Raw genomic sequence first — 17,529 nt, forward strand, 5'->3', positions numbered from 1 at the left:
GCATATCTTCTTTATCTTTGCACCTAAAGATGGACACTTAAGTTGCTTTTGTAAATAATACTACAATTGGATCACCTGGGTGGCTCATTCATTACGTGGCCAACTCTTGGTTTCGGCTTAGGTCATGACTTCATGATCTGTGAGTTTAAGCCCCACATAGGGCACTGCACTGACAGTGCAGAACCTGCTTGTGATTCTCTCTTTCCCTCTCTATCTCCCTTTCCCCTGCTTGCTCTCTCCCTCTCTCTCTCTCTCTCTCTCAAGAATAGACTTAAAACATAATACTATAATGAACAAAGTGGTGTATATATCTTTTCAAGTTAGTGTTCTTATTTTCTTCAGATAAATACCCAGAAGTGGAATTGTTGGATTATATGATATTTATATTTTTATTTTTTTGAGGGAACTCCATACTTGTCCCACAGAGTTTGAACCAATTTACATTCCCACCAACAGTGTACAAGGGTTCCCTTGTCTCCATATTTTTGCCAACACTTGATATTTCTTTTCTTTTTGATACTCATCATCCTAACAAGTATGAAATAAGCTCTCACTGTGGTTTTGTTTTGCATTTTCCTAATAATTAGTGATTTTGAGATTGTTTTCATACGTTTGTTGCTCATTTGTGTATCTTCTTTAGAAAAATGTTATTTCAGTTCCTCTGCCCATTTTTTAATGCAACTGGTTTTTGTTGTTGTGGTTTTTGTTTTTGTTTTTATTTTATGAGTTCTTTACATACATTAAATATTCTTTACATATATATGAGTTCTTTATATTATTATATGAGTTCTTTACATACCTTAAATATTAAGCCCTTATCGGATAATAGAATTTGCAATATTCTTTCATTTGACCCAATGTATCTTTCATATTGTTATATTTTTATAATAAAACTAAGAAAAACTGAAGGTTATGTTTCCAAATAGGGTAACATTGAAACACTTTCATTATGGTTTTCCAATTGCAGTGTAAACTTTTCATGACTTTATAAACAGCTGATATTGCAGAGATGTGTTTCACTTCTCATGAGTACATGCTTTTAATAGATTATACAAACTCAAAAGATTTCACAACCCTCTTTCAATGCATTGACATTTGGTAGGAATTGCAACTTTAGTGAGGTTACATTTTCTCTTAACTTTGGAGATGACATTTAAAGACAAATTTGAATTGTTTGAATTATTCATTGGCCGCTGACAAAACTTCAAATGTGTATGTTCTCTAACATGACCAAAAAAAAATTACAGTAATAATCATAAGAGTAAAGAACTAATCTGGTAAGTCTAATAAACGACTTTGAGGTAAAGTGAGAACATCGGAGCTGAAATTTTTTGTTTCAGTTTCTTATGCACAATTCAGAGAAGAACTCTTTACTTCCCAATGTATAACAGAAGAACTTTTGAAACTTCCACATGAGTGAACTATGGACTTTATTTTGAGGAATAACCCCAAGTATGAAAACTAATCATCTTGCAAAAATTATATTTCATTTATTGGTGTAATTTCTTAGAATGCATTTATGTATGCATTAAGTGAAAAAAACTTAATTTATTAAACCAAAGAGAAAAAAACCTCCTGAATCCTGGATCCAACTGTGGTAAAAGGAGACACACAATAGCAAGATAAATAAGGAATAAGTATGTCATGTTAGTTGGTAATAAATTTGGACAGAGGGTGCCTAAGTGGCTCAGTTGGTTGAATGTCTGACTTTTGATTTGGGCTCAGGTCATGAACTCAGTTTGGTTTGTAGAATTGAGCCCTGTGTTGGGCTCTGCATGGGTGGTGAGGAGCCTGCTTAGGATTCTCATTCTCTCTCTCCCTCTCCCTCTCTCTCTCTCTCCCTTCCCCCCTTCCCCTCCTCCCCTACTTGTGCATGCATGCACACATGTGCTGTCAAAATAAATAAAGGATAAAAAATATTAGGGGGGAAGGGTGGAAATCCAGCCAGGTAGGAGAAGAGGAAGTGAAAGAGGTAGGTTATAATTTTAAATCTGATGGTCAAGAAAGGTATGGAACAGTGAGGTTTTAGTCAGGACCTGAGCAAGAAGGGAAGGGGTTCGCGAGTTCTGAGTAGAGGAGTAGAGCCAGTTAGGGAGCTATTAAAACAGTCCACGTGAACATGATCATGAGGCTTGAACAAGGATGGTTGTAGCCAAGGTGATGAGAAGAGTCAGATTCTGGAGAGGATTTGAAAACAAACCAGCAAGATGTGATGGTAGATTGGATGGGAGGGTAAGAGAAAGTGGGGGACAAGGAAAACTCCAGGTTCAGGTTACACTAGAAATACAAGTAGTGATGTTATTAGGCAGTTACATGTACAGGTCTAGGTAGTTCTGGGCTAGATAGTTGTAGGAGATAAAAATGGGATAGGTTGAGAGATGAAGAATTAGCAGGAGAAATAAAACTTCCCTCCGTGTACTGTCTTAGTACATTCTTCAGTGTCCCTTCTCAACAGAAAAGATGACCAGATTTCTGATGTGCATTTAACACAATGTTTGTCATCTGCATAAGACCATAAAATGTAGAAGAAAGGTTAGAGGCCAAAAGAAAAACAAAATTGAGCCTCAGCTCTATTTCAATTTGAAAGTGAGATAAATAAAATATTTAATGGATGGTATATTTTTTGTAGTATATTGTCAAGTTGGTTTCCATATAACACCCAGTGCTCTTCCCCACAAGTGCCCTCTTCCATGACCATCATCCCCCTTCCCTTTTCCCCCTCCCCCTTCAGCCCTCAGATTGTTTTCAGTATTCAGGAGTTTCTCATGATTTGTCTCCCTCCCTCTCCCCAACTCTTTTCCTCCCATTCCCCTTCCCATGGTCCTCTCTTAGATTTCTCCGGTAGACCTATGAGTGAAAACATATGGTATTTGTTCTTCTCCACCTGACTTATTTCGCTTAGCATGACACCCTCAAGGTCCACCCACTTTGCTACAAATGGCCAGATTTCATTCTTTCTCATTGCCATATATATATATACACACACACCACATCTTCTTGATCCATTCATCAGGATGGTATATATTTTATCAGTAGTAATGTAAACCAGGTCACAACTGCCAAAGCAAAGAATAATTTTTTGCTTAATTTGTATAGGTACTTCCTCAGTATTATATTTTGGATAGGTAATGAAAGCCAGATAAATTTATACAATCAGAAAAGTAAAAGAAGAAATTGATGAATAGAATTAATAGGATTTCCCCAGAGACATGCTTTCCTGGCCTCATCTGCTTGCCCTCTGTGCAGAGCTGCTGCTTCTGGGATGCTGGTCCACTCTAGTCCCAATGCCATCCATGCCCTTGTGCCCTTTAATAGATTTCCCACCCCTGGGATATTCTTCTCATCCTAATTCCTGCTCACTTTTCAAAACTTGGATAAAGACATCATCTTTTCTGTGTTCTCACCTTGACTGCCCACTTGCTAACGAGTTAATGACTCCCGTTTGGACTGTCTGTGCTGTGTGTGTGTGTGTGTGTGTGTGTGTGTGTGTGTGTGTGTGTATCACTGTGAGAATATTACAAAGATTTTACTCTTCTAAATTAATGCATAAGAACTTTGGTGGTTGTGAATATTCTTTGCACATTGATCTTGGCATACTAGTTATAGTGCCTTGCAACAATGCTTGATATAAAGATACATAATAGGAATTTGTTGGACTGGCCTACATGAAGGGATAGCTATTTCGTTTTTGGGGGAGGGTGGGAAATAGGTATTTCCGACTTAAAGTCACTGATTGAAGGTATCCTAAGGACACCTGCGTGGCTCAAGTCCAACTCAATTCCTGCATCAGGTTCACTGTGTTGAGAATGGAGCCTGCTTGAGATGGACTCTCTCTGTCCCCCTCTGTCCCCCTCTCCTGCTCACTTATACTCTCTTCCTCTCAAAAAAGACAAAAGACAAAAAGAAAAATAAGAAAAGAAAGTATTCTAATATCTATTTTTTGTGTATTTTTATGGTATACCATCTAGCATTCTAGAGCCACTTAAAAAAAAAAAAAAAAGGAACTTTTTTCTTTCTCCAAAAAAAGTCCTTTAAGCCTGTGGGTTCTAAATTACAAATTTGGTTGAAAGAACATGTGGCACTCCTAACCAACTATATGGATAAAAATAACATCCTGCTTTATTGAGGGCAAGCTTACATCAGTAGATTATCGTTCTGGATTTGCCACCTTCTTTCCTCTTTAAAACAATAAAATGTTTAAGTTTTCTGTAGGAAGCACTCACATAGACTTTAAGAGTTGTCATCTACGTATACATAAACACACAGAGAATGATTTGAGAGATCACTCCAAAAGCAATTTGAGGAATCTGTATTGTTGCTGAAGTTTAGGAAGATTTACTTTCATGGAAACAAATCCTTATTAAAGACATGTTAACAGTCAGAATGCTCAAGGCAGATATTGCAGGGAGAAAGTTACTGACCTATCCACATTGGGGGTTTATGTTGAAGAGCGATTCTCTAAGGCTAACTGGTATTCGGAAATGTATGGGGCTAACATTTTTGGATTTTGTGTGTGGGGGGGAGTAGTAATGTAAGAACTAGGAAACATTATTGACATGTAGAGGGCTGGCAAACAGGGATGATAAACATCCTCCACAGTAAAGACGGTCCTTTACAAAAAACACTTGTCCCCGGGCACCATGCTAATAAGGCTCCCTTGAGAACCACGATGAGGTGTGGCCCCACTAGGTGCCTACTGGAGCCAACACAGTAAAAAGTGGGTGCTGAGAAGGAAAAAGCTAGAATGAATGGCAGTGTCTCAACAGCAGGAGTTAGTCAACCAGCCCTAAGATGTGGTTCATGTTCAAGGAAGCTATCAAAAGACTAGGAATGCAGGAGAGGAAGGGAAGAAGGAAGTGAGGGGAGAGGAAGAAGGGAAGAAAGAGAGAAAGAGATAAGGAAGAGAATGAATGAGTGAATGAATCTGAATCTTGGCCACAATCCATTTTACTAGAAATTTCTCATCTTTTATTCTGAGAGAGAGAAAAAGAGAAAGAGGGAGAGAGAAAATCACAAGCAGACTCCCCGATGTCAGTGCAGAGTCTGATTCAGGGCTCGAACCTACAAACTGTAAGATCATGACCTGAGCCAAAATCAAGAGTCAGACACTCAACTGACTGAGCCACCCAGGCACCCCACCTCTTTAAATTTTTTTAAATGTTTCTTTATTTTTAAGAGCGAGAGAGGGAGCATACAAAGAGGAGAGGGGCAATGGGAGAAGGAAACAGAAGATCCAAGCAAGCTGGCCGGCTTGTAAGCTATAAGCTCACAGCCTCATGTGGGGCTCAAACTGTCCAACCATGTTATCAATAGTTGAGCTGAAAATGGACACTTAACTTACCGAGCCACCCAGGTGCCCCAGAAGCACAACATTTGGGTTTCAATTGCTCAAACATCCATCTTGTTTAAGAAACAGAAATAAAACTAATACATATGTCTTACACCTTACCAAAAAAATCTAGACCATTCATTCAGCAAATCTTTTTTAAGTATATTCTTCCTTATAGATTGCTGTAGGCTCTGCTAATTGTCAAATGAAAAGAGACATGGTCACTCCTCTTTTTTTTTTTTTTTTAACAAGCATGTTTCTAGTGAGTCAGCTTGTGCAGGAGAGGGTCAGAGAGAGAGGGACACACAGAATCCGAAGCAGGCTCCAGGCTCTGAGCTGTCAGCACAGAGCCCGATGTGGGGCCCAAACCCACGAACCGTGAGATCATGTCCTGAGCCGAAGCCAGACGCTCAACCGACTGAGCCACCCAGGCGCCCCTGGTCACTCCTCTTAAGTAGCTCACCATCTAGAGAGAGATCAGGTTTGAGAGGTTTCGTCTTTCTTACAAAAATATTCCCATCTAGAAGACCGAGTAATATAAGAGATGTTTCCTTTGCATTTAAGTGAAAATGGAGTCAGAGGACCAAAATATTAGGGCAAAGCCGTGGTCATGCCCAAGGGGAAGGGGCCAGTAAGCAGCCTGACAGGACAAGATTTCTAGTCACATGGCAGGGTATACACAAATGTGTACTTTGTGAGCTCATTCTTTAAAAGCTGAGTTAACAGATAAAAACCTTTGTGATGTAGTCCCAATTGCTTTAAACCAGTTTTAAAATGAATTCAGCTAAGCTTTCTTGTCATCTCAGTTTTTAAATTATTTGTTTGTTTCACTTGGCAAGTGAAGCTACCATCCAAATCAAATAATAGGATAAGTTAAAAACCAGGAAATAGTAGGAGAGGTGACATCTGATTTATCCAGTTTGGTTTCCTGTGATGGTTAATTTTCCCAGGTAATTGTCTGTTTCTTTTACTTTGTTTCTGCCTAATAAAAGGGAATCTAAGGCCTTTACCTTCCACCTCTGTCCCTTTTCTCCACCATGGCCAGACCACTTAAAGATAGTCAAGGGTCAGATAAGCAGGGTTTCCAGAAATTACAACCAATTCACAGAATGATGTATATGCAAAGACTGTCATTGCAAACTGCAAAATAAAGAATCACCTGGGTAATATTTTAAAAAATATATTGACAGTTCAGTCACATCCTTACTTGTCAATACCTCTCCCCAGAGCAGGATGAATGTTCGCATGTGAATGATTATCTTCCATTTCCTGGACAGGAGATGAGTTTGGTGCCCCAGAGATGGCTGTGCACTCAGTTAAAACTTCAGCTATACTAAATCCCTAACTACGCATTACAGAAAATAAGAAATGGTCGGAAGATGTTGACTTTATGCTAAATTTATCAATCAAGTGAACTGAAGTGTTTCTAAGAAGTCACATAGTTTTTGTTTATGTTTTTTTTTTTTTCCACTGCAAAATGTTCTTAAAATGTGGTCCTCAGACTGGTGACTGCAGCATCATTAAAAGAACTTGTTGGAATTGCAAAATCTTATTTTTCTTGTTTTTTTAATGTTTATTTATGTTTGAGACAGAGAGAGACAGAGCACGAGTTGGGGAGGAGCAGAGAGTGACACACTCAGAATCTGAAGCAGGCTCTAGGCTCTGACCTGTCAGCACAGAGCCCGCTTGGGACTCAAACTTATGAACTATGAGCTCATGACCTGAGCAAAGTCAGACACTTAACAGACTGAGTCACCCAGGTGCCCTGGAATTTCAAATTCTTGACCCTTACCTTGAATATCAGAAACTCTGGGGTAAGGCCCATCAGTCAAGCCTCTCAAATGATTCTGATGCATCTTAAAGAGACATAGGCATAGATTGTGTCATAGAATATAAATAGAAATTAAAAATCTACAGAGACACACTTGTGATGTTAGCAAGGGAGGCCCTGAAAGTAAACAACATAGAAAAATTCTGTTTTTTCCTGTGGTTCCTACTCTAGTGACTAGACTTTATCTTTCTAAAGTGATAAACAGATGTCTTGGCAAAAGAAGAACTGGCTCATGAAGGGCTGATATAGATCACTAGAAATATTTGCTACAAATTTTGCATAACTATTTGTTCTATCCAGAACCTCTGATAAAAGACCACAGGAAATATTTGCTCCAAGTTTTGCTCAACTTTTTGCTCTAAAGAAAATTATATGTATTTTTTCAGCTAAATAGTGTTTTCTTTTACTTTAGAAAAGGTTTTTTTGGGGGGGGGATTAAGGAAGAAGTGTTACCTCTCACTCTCAAAAAACCACATCTACAAACACAGATACACATCTGTCCATAGAAAGATACATGAATAAATCCCATGTCCGGTAGGTCTCTTTTTCAATGTTAAAATTAAAATTTAGTAGATACAATATATTTTTTAATTAATGATACTTGTTTCCTTGCTAAAATTGAATTTTAATTGTGAATTTCAATTTGAGACATTCTGCCAAGGGGCCCTAGACATTTCATGTATAATGAATGTTTTCCCATGTGTCTGATAGAAGTATGGAACCGTGGGACAGGTTTCCCGATCAACAGGAGGACACTGATAGCTGCTCAGAATCAGTGAAGTTTGATGCCCGCTCCATGACCGCCTTGCTTCCTCTGAGTAAGTAGTGGGGTAGGGTGCGCATGGAGGATGTCCTTATCATTAGTGACACTACATAAAGCTACAGCCCTGTGATTTAGCTGACATGTGCATAAGTGTTAAAATATGACTTTTTGGATAAGTAGATCTTCTCCTCTTTTGAGACAGACTAGAAAAGAAGCTTAGGTTGGGTTAAGGAAGCTTTGTTACAGGTTAAATTAGTCCACACGGTTGATGGAGTCCTCTGATTTCCCAGCCATTGGACTAGGTCCTGGAAATGACAATACCCTTTGCACCATTAATTAATATTTGAAAACCATGGGTTGTATTTACTTGCATTAGTTTCCTAGGGCTACTGTCCCCAGTGACCAGAAGTTTCTCTCCTAGTTCTGAAGGCCAGAACTCTGAAGTCAAGATGTCAGCAGGCTCTGCTCCCTTTCACAGATCTGGGGAGAATCCTTCCCCACCCACCTCTTTCTAGCTTCTACTTACTTCTGCCAATTTTTAGTGTTCCTTGACTTATAACTGCATCATTCCTATCCCTGCTTCCATCTTCACATGGTCTTCTTCCTGTGAATTTGTGTGTCCTCTTCTCTTCTTGTAAGGACACCAATCATTAGCTAAGGGCCCACCTTAATCCAGTATGACCTCATCTTAGCTTGATTATACCTGCAAAGATCCCATTCTCAAACAAGGTCACATTCACAGGCAACTAGTGTTAAGACTTCAACAGTAACTTTTGTTGGGGAAACAAGTTAGTCCACAACTCTGCTGAAACATTTTATTTTTTTGCACTGGTCACAAAACCTCAAAAGAATCCCTATCTGGCTAGATCTGGACAGGTTCTTTTAAGACAGCAGGACACAGTTGTGTATAATTCTGCTGAGCTTTAAAGGTTGAATACACTTCACTTAAAGGATTGGGTGGGTGAGAAGGAGCCACAGAGAAATCTGATTCACAGGAAGGGGCAGAAGCAGGTGATAAAATATATGAGTTCTTCTATAGACAAACCTGAAATACAGACCACACCCCCAAGGCTAGTGGATGCTGCACCAGTGATGGGTGGGAGAATGTGACACCCATGAGACAAAAGGAAAAAAGATCGTAGTAAAAGCTGTTCAAGGTAGAGACATGGAGAGATTGAGGAGGGAGGAAAAAGGCATTGGAGGCAATAAGCAACAGAAACTTTGGAGAGCTACTTCAAAGGCACCATGCAGAGGACTTGATCATAAATTGACGATAAGGGAGATGACTGGGCATCAGGCTCATTCAACTTGGCAAAGCGATATTCTGTGTTACTTGTACTGTGGGTTGTTCTTTTTTCATTAGATATTTCTTTTTGTAACTTTACATTTTTTTCTTATTTTTTTAAAAATTTTCTCTAAGTTTCCTTTCAATCTTTTGTAGAACATTATTGAACAATAGCTAAACTTGAAATTGAAAACAAAATCATCTTTTTTATTGTGCAATGAAAACAGTAGCCACAGGAAAGAATTTTTTAACGGACATTTTATTCACCTAATCAGAGAAAACGTCTTTGTCTTCTACTAATATTCCCTTCTACATTGACTTTTCCATAATTAGTATCCCACTATGTGAATCACTCTTCCAAATAAATGGATAGTATGAAAATAATATTTTCTGAAACACCCAGAGAAGCAGTTTCATCAATCCATTCCAAAGTTTAGTCAAAATGTGAATACTTTTCTTTCATTTTTTCTTTTTTAATGTATTCACATCATAAGAATGGAAACCAACTTGACAGTAAACCATATGAAAATAAATTTTTAAAGAAAAAATATCCAATACAAAATTATTGAGATGAAATCAAAAAAGAAAATTTGCATAATTGTCACTGAAAACGAATGTCTCTTTTATCTGATTTAAACTCTGAAAAAACTCAATGTTATAATTACTTGAGAAATCTTATTTTTACTCAGAATATATTCCCTGATGAACCAGAAGAATAACAGTTATGTTTGTTTGTTGGTATCAATATTAAAATTTATCAGCTGATGCCCCGGAATGAGACAAGTACAAGTCGCAGAGGACACTAACTTTGTCACAGACGTTTAATTAATGGAAAGGAAGTCAGATGTTCATGTTGATCCTATATTGGCTTTTCCTGTGACGTTCATTTTGTTTCCTGGTGAATACACAGGGATCTACTTGTTTTCGTTTCCCTTTTATTCCAACAGGCTTGTTAGTAATGATAGAATTGGAGATTGCAAAAATGTTAAGTAAGAAGAGTTAATTGTTCTAACAGTAGGTTGGTTTTTTGTTTTGTTTTGTTTTTTTTAGGTCCTAAAAATGGTTCTACCCTTCAAGAGAAACTGAAGTCTCTCAAAGCTGCACTGATTGCCCTTTATCTTCTTGTGTTTGTTGTTCTCATGCCTATCATCGGGATAATGGCAGGTACAGTATTCTAGAGTTCTGAAACTCAGCAACGCATCTGGTGAATTAGTTCTTGTAGAGACCAAAGGAAGCATTCAGTCTTTTACATGTGGGAGATTCATAAGGGAAACATCATATCACAAAGTATTCCTCAAATCCATAAATAAAAAAATAGATTCTTTAAAGTTATTAAGTAAAAAAAAATGAAATAGAGATGGAATATTATGGTAGAAATATAGGTATATAGAAAAGAGATTGGATAGATTAGACAGTTTCAAAAAACTATGTTATCCTCTGGAGTTTTATGCACTTCTAGCAGTGGGTCGTACATTTTATGATCAGTATTCCAGTTGCCAATGTGAAGATATATACAGGATCGTTTACATGAATAGTGCCCAGAAAAAAAACCAGACAACAAAACAAGCCAATTATTCAAGAAAAAGCTCATCTGCTCCTAGCATTGAGAGGAGAAAGAAATACTCTTAGAAGTTTTCAAAGAGAGTAGACCTCATTAAATAATGGTCTGCACTTCAGTAAAATCTTTATGGTTTATATGGCTGCATGTTTCATAAGGCTATTATCTAAAGTATTTCTAAAAATAAGCTGATAGCATCCCCTCAACTAATTATAACACTTTACAGGCACATATTTCTTTGGCAAGTCTAACCTGAGTTGGGTGTGGATTTGAAGGTTTCCACAGGGGTGGGTGGCCTGCTTATAAGTGAGTCAGATCTGTAAATATCATTCCCCTTGGTAGCCGTTTTGATGCTTTTGATTGGCATTTGAACTTCTGTGCCTTGTGGCTGTCCTCATCTCTATGACTGGCAAAATGTCTGGATGTTGGCTCTAACAAGCAGGGAGTGAGGTACATTTTTATGTGCATACTATTCAGCTTCACAAGAAAGTGCTCTGAAACACAAGGCCAAACCTCTTTGGCTAAGAGACTAAAGGAATATTCTAAGACAGAGCCAAAATTTGCTAAGAAATGATGATAAAACCACACCAGTGGTGACAGTAGCTATCATTTTGGGGCATTTACTACATTCAGATACACATTATCTTAGTACACCTTTACCATTATCCTTGAGCAGACATATACTTATCTTCATTATCCACAAAAAAGAAACTGAGACTGTTTAGTAGTAGCACTGGAGTTCCCACCCATGATTCCTGACTCTTAACCTCTTTGGTCTACTATCTCCAAATATAATTAAATTTTTAGAACAAAATGTGGCTGGCCAATCACACACACACACACACACACACACACACACACACACACAGAACAGTCTCCATAATTTCAGCTGAGAAAATATTTCCACAGGTCAAATTAATTTCTATTTTGGCCATTAAAAGCAAATAAAAACAAAAAAGAACCACAAGAAACTGAACTGATCAACCAGTCAAACCAATGGCAGCCATCTTACAGAAAAGGACCTAATATGTCTGTCATTAAACAACTGACTTCCTGATGAATTGAGATTATCTGTTTGTTGTCTATGTATATGCTTATGTTCATTCCAAATGCACAGTTGAAAGGTGCTTCATTGCTTGGAATCATTAGCTAGAAGCCCGTTGGAGTTTGGGTAAATTTCATCACTGTCGTGCATGCCCTACAGAGTCAATGCCAGGTAGTGCACCGTCTCTGTAACCGGCATGTGCAGAATGGGCCCATGAAGTCTGGAGAGAATTCAGGGTTGGAACCAAGTTCAAAATCTTTGGACTGGTAGAAGATACCACTAAGTTTCCACATTCATTGTTGGGTTGAAATGACTTATCTAAAGTACTTCTGTTTCCTAAAACTAAGCAGGTACCTGTAAGATTGACAAGAAGTTAAACATGTTCAAATATCATAAATTCACATTAGCACTCAAATTCACCAGAACTTGGATTAGATCTCAGTTTCTATCATACTTGAATAAAAATTGGCAATCCATTTTCAACTTTAATTAAGTTACAGATCAGAATATTTTCAAAAAAATAAAATAAAAACCACCCAATGCAATACATCTCTCTTTTTGACAAGATATTTACAAATAAAGACAAATATATTCCTAAAAGATAGAAATTACTCTTTTTTGGCAAATATGAATTGATGAGTGAAATAAAATATTGTGCGTAAAAACTCTTTTCAAATTTAAAATGTTTTACATGACGAAAGATACTTCTAAATGATAGAGTCTACTCCATATGTTATCATCTCTTCATGAAATTTCTAGATTTCTATCATAGTGCGATGAAACAATTAATCTAGGATTAGTGTATATATAATTGTTGCTGAAATACTAAAGATTCTTTAGCTCAAAATAATATAAATTTTTGGCAGAAGAAGATATTAGTGACATGAAGGGATAAATGTGATCTGTGAAATCAAATATCACTCTCTCCCTGGAGGTTTGCCCAAGCCATAAAAGTTTGTCTCCTTTCAAATGTGAAACAGAAAAGTCACAAAATGCCATCTCCCCAATGATAATGAAAGAAATGAACATTTGAAAATCTGAACTCTGACATTCTTCACCTAGATTTATGATACAGAGTTAAGCAGTTTTTCAAGAAGTTAGTTCTAAATTCGTTTTTATACAGGATTGGGGAAAACAAGCAATGTAATGTTTGTAAATCTAGATGCAAAATATAGCCTTTGTCGTCAACTTTATGTTGTGCTCCATGTCAGATAGAAATGCTTGGTCACATGGTGTTTTGTCAGTTCAAGTCTTCCCTTTCCATACCGTGAAAAAGATTTGCTTTCTCCAAATGAAACACATATTATCTCCAATGAAATAAGAATTACATTGTTGAGCATTAGGTCACTATGCCGTACACTATGTACAATAAAATACAGAAACTACAAGGCTCATGGCAACATCCCACTTCTCCCCAGTTTTTTATGTTAAACATATTAATTTGCCCATCAATATTTTTAGTATTGTGCATACAGACACATAAGTCACAGATGTGGAATTCAAAATATAACAACAGAGCTCAAAGTTAACAAATGCTTATTAAATGCCAGGAAGTAGTGTAAGTACTTACATGTTATTGGCTCATTGAATTATGTGCACACTAACTGGTAGTATCCTATCACACAGAGGGTATAATAGTTGCACTGGCAGAATAACTTCCCCAAAGTCACAGATTGAAGAGGGAGAATTGCTAACCCCCACAATTCTACTCTAGAAACTGGATTCTTAACTGCTCCCTAAAAAATCAATAATTATGATGAAAGGAAAATGTTTAAGGGGCATCTTTGAAATAGTTCTGTAAAAGTGCTTAGTGCGGGTCTCTACCACAGCCAACACCCCTTCCCAGTTTTATCATCCCAGAATTGATTGCTCTAACAGTGCGTTGTATACAGCAGGTGCTTTGTACACAGCAGGTGCTTTATAAATGAATCAGAGAATTAAATGCATGAATGAGGCTGTTGGTCCAGAGCATGCTCCTCACACTTAATGTAATAAATGTGATGAGATCCAACTAAAAAAATATACCTTTTTGTCCACATTCTTGATAAATTAAGTATAAAATAACTCCTCCTCGATGGGATCATAACGAAATGTAGTCAGACATTCCATTACTTCAAATAAGCTAATTTTGAAGAGAATATGACTAGGAAAATATCATGTGCCTTTTAAATTGGGATCGGGGCCCTTGGGTGTCTCAGTGGCTCAGCCTCCAACTCTTGATTTCAGCTCAGGTTGATCCCAAGGTCGTGGGATGGAGCCCTGTGTTGGACTCCACACTGAGCATGGAGCCTGCTAAGATTCTCTCTCTCCCTCTGCCCCTCTCCCCACTTGTACTCACTCTCTCTCTCTCTGTCTAAATAAATAAATATGTGTGTGTGTATATATATATATATATATATATATTTAGTTATTAGAAGTATATGTATACTTCTAAAGTATATTGTATATACTTTTAAAAACTTGGGATTTAATTGCATATATAGCTTCATACTTATTCCTAATATAATAATAGCTAAAATAGCAATCATTACAGCTTCTTTAACTAAAAATAGTGAAGATAGTCTCTAACTAAAATCATATCTTTCATGGATAAGGCACTTTAATTTGAATAGAATTTTCCTATAGGCCATCTATGTGCAGTGGGATTTACAGGCCTTATCTCCTGTCTCCTCCACACCACTTTGAGGTAGTTACTACTTTTAGGTCATTGAGGAACTTAAGCAAGAAGAGGGTTTTCCCAGAGTGCCTAAGCTAGTCATTGAGGAATGGAGCTGGATTCTAGAATCAGGCAGCTTGTTTCCTGGGTAAATACCAGCCTCTCATTTGTTTAGCAAGTACCCTTGATCTCAGAGTGGAACTAGTGAGCTTTTACTTGTTTTCTCACTTGATTCTCAAAAATCTATAAAGCTGATCCTATTGCCATAGCATTATTAGTAAGAAAACTGGCACATCAGGTATAGCTATTTATATAGAAACATTTTTTAACTGTATAAAATTACTCTTTTTATTGCTCAATAATGGCCAAATATGAGAAACCAAATGCATTCAAAATAACATGAAAGACTGATACACATGTAGATAAAATAATAATATAGATAGATCCAGAGGGTAATAGGGGAAAAGAATCTTCTCACCAATTAGGGACAAAATGGTATTTAACATTTTCTTTATTGTGTATAATTATGTATTATTTTTATCTGCAAAGCTAATGTTTATGCTTTTTATTATTTGAAATTGTAAACATGTTTCTCTAGATGCTTTCAGAAGGATAATTAGCTTATTTAGAGAACATATACCAATTTTAAGATCCACATTGGCATCTCTGTATATCCCCGAAATACCATTTAATAGATTGTTTTTTTCTTTTTCAGGAAATAATTACTTAAAATATTGTTTATCAAAGCGTTGGGTCTATTAGTAAAAACAGAACAAATGAAGTGTGGAGTGGGGTGTTAAATAAATCTGGTAGATCCATACAGAGAATACAGTGTAGGTATTAAAATTAGTGAAAAAAGAGAGATAGATTTGATATACACATACCAAAAGGTTAGCATTTAACTCAGGATGGTGAGATTAGTGTCAATTATTCTCCTTTGTTACCTATCTTTCAAAGTCATGAATATATATTTCATAATAGGTAAAGAGGAATCTTATAAAGACAATTTTTTATTATTTATTTTAATGTTTTTAATGTTTATTTATTTTGAGAGAGAGAAAGACAGAACAAGCACATAAGGGGCAGAGAGAGAGACACAGAATCTGAAGCAGACTCCAGGTTCCAAGCTGACAGCACAGAGCCCAATGCAGGGCTCGAACTCACAAACTGTGAGATCATGACCTGAGCCAAAATTGGATGTTTAACCAACGGAGCCACCCAGGTGCCCCAAAACAATATTTTTTAAAGTGAAAAAAATTATTTGCCCAATTTCCTGTTCCGCCAATAATAAATTAGGCCTGTATAAAATGAAAACGACAATTCTCTGCTAACTTAAGAGATTGGATGAGGAAGATGAGCCAACAATTTGTTCATACAGTGGATAACACTAATACTACTTTTACTATAATTGTTTTTGTCACAGCATTTATCTTCATAACAACTAATGTAGTCAACATGCCTGCTTCAGATATTGTGTTAAGCATTATCTCATTTTATCCTAACCTACCTTGAGGAGTAGGAGACAATGAACTTCACAATCTATAGAATTTACTCTCACTGTCAAAGCCAAATGCAGTGGCTCAGAAGATGCATAGAAGCAGCAATTCAGAACAAATGATTTGGTCCTGGAATAAACTCTCAAGTAAAGTGGGGAAAGGGAGACTGTCTTCCTCTCGGCAGTATGTGTAGTGTGGTTCACACATTGTATATTTAAAATAAATATCTGGTTTAGTTAGGATGCCATTTGAAATGTTACCGTGGAATGGAATGATACAGAATAGAATGGTGTGTGCACTTAAGGCTACAGGTCATGACTCTGTTTGTTTTTACTTAAATACACAGCACAGCTCCTGAAGTGGGAAATGAAGAATTGCACAGTTGGTTCAATTAATGCAAACGCTGTATCTCAAAGTCTCACAGGAAAAGCAAATGACAGTGAAGAAGCTATGAGATTTCAAGAAGTTGTTACGGAACAGATGAACAACATGGAGAAGAGAATCCAATTTCTTTCAGATACAGAAGCCAATCTCATAGATTCAGAGCTTTTCCAAAACTTTAGTCTGGTGACTGATCAAAGATTCAGTGATGTTCTTCTCCAGCTGAGTACCTTGGTTTCCTCAGTTCAGGGACATGGAAATGCAGTAGATGAAATCTTCAAGTCATTAATCATTCTGAATACCACATTGCTTGATTTGCAGCTCAATATTCGAACACTGAATGGCAAAGTCCAAGACAATACATTTAAACAGCAAGAGGTAAGAGTTTTTGTATTAGAAGGTTACATGCCAGGGTTGAATCCATCTAGAGCCTATCTCCTCAGACAGTTCAAGAAAACAAAATTTGCGAGCCCCTGTTCAACATCATCTGACTTGCTCTGGTAATCCTACGGGAAGGTTTTACATGAATTTACTTTTCCAGATTCCCAACAGAGAGTGAATTTTTTCCATTGGATATAGACTCTCTTAAGGTATTTTAATTTTATAAATTCTGTTATACTATCTCTTGAGACTGTCTAAGCCAATTATAATTTTTAGATGACCTTAGTAGGTACTCTGTATTTGTAAATTTTACAACAGACCCAAATTTCATCATCATCAAAGAAATGGAAATCTCATGGATACATATAAAATCTAAATTTAAAAATAGCTTATTTTGTCATTCCCAAGAAGCATACATAAGTTTTAATGTGTAAAGATCAGTATAATTAGAGTTAAATTTGGAATGACATATACAACATTTTTATCATAAGATCAAATACATGGCTTAAGAGGGCAAGACATGTTTAGAGCAGTTTGTCAGCAAAAGCTTCTGTGTAAAGGTCCAGATGTAAATAGTTTAGTCTCTGGGGATTCTAATGTCTCTGTTGCCAACTATTCAACTCTGCCATCCTAGTGCCATAGCAGCCATAGACAGTATGTAGACACACCACGGAAGCCAGGATCCAGTTAATAACTCTCACAAAAACAGACTTTGGCCCTTGGATCATAATTTCCTCATCTCTTCTATAGACTATTCTGTGGCCACCCTGCTGGATTACTTTGTATTGATGAGTAAGAAATCAA

General features: G+C 36.9%; 1 protein-coding gene across 3 annotated transcripts in view; it reads left to right on the forward strand.

Moving 5' to 3' along the window:
* The window catches only part of MSR1 (macrophage scavenger receptor 1), an 80,730-nt gene that overhangs the window by 4,102 nt on the left and 59,099 nt on the right, over positions 1-17,529 (forward strand). For 2 of the 3 annotated variants that reach the window (XM_029935184.1, XM_029935198.1), the window contains exons 3-5: positions 7,872-7,978; positions 10,259-10,372; positions 16,310-16,722. In XM_029935184.1, the coding sequence (XP_029791044.1) occupies positions 7,876-7,978; positions 10,259-10,372; positions 16,310-16,722 (630 nt within the window). In that variant the 5' untranslated portion in view covers positions 7,872-7,875. Of the gene's footprint in view, positions 1-6,265; positions 6,280-7,871; positions 7,979-10,258; positions 10,373-16,309; positions 16,723-17,529 lie in introns of those variants that run through there. The other variant, XM_029935188.1, reaches the window with a different exon arrangement.

The sequence above is a fragment of the Suricata suricatta genome, chromosome 1 (genome assembly GCF_006229205.1).
Source record: "Suricata suricatta isolate VVHF042 chromosome 1, meerkat_22Aug2017_6uvM2_HiC, whole genome shotgun sequence".
In the NCBI taxonomy this organism is placed as follows: domain Eukaryota; kingdom Metazoa; phylum Chordata; class Mammalia; order Carnivora; family Herpestidae; genus Suricata; species Suricata suricatta.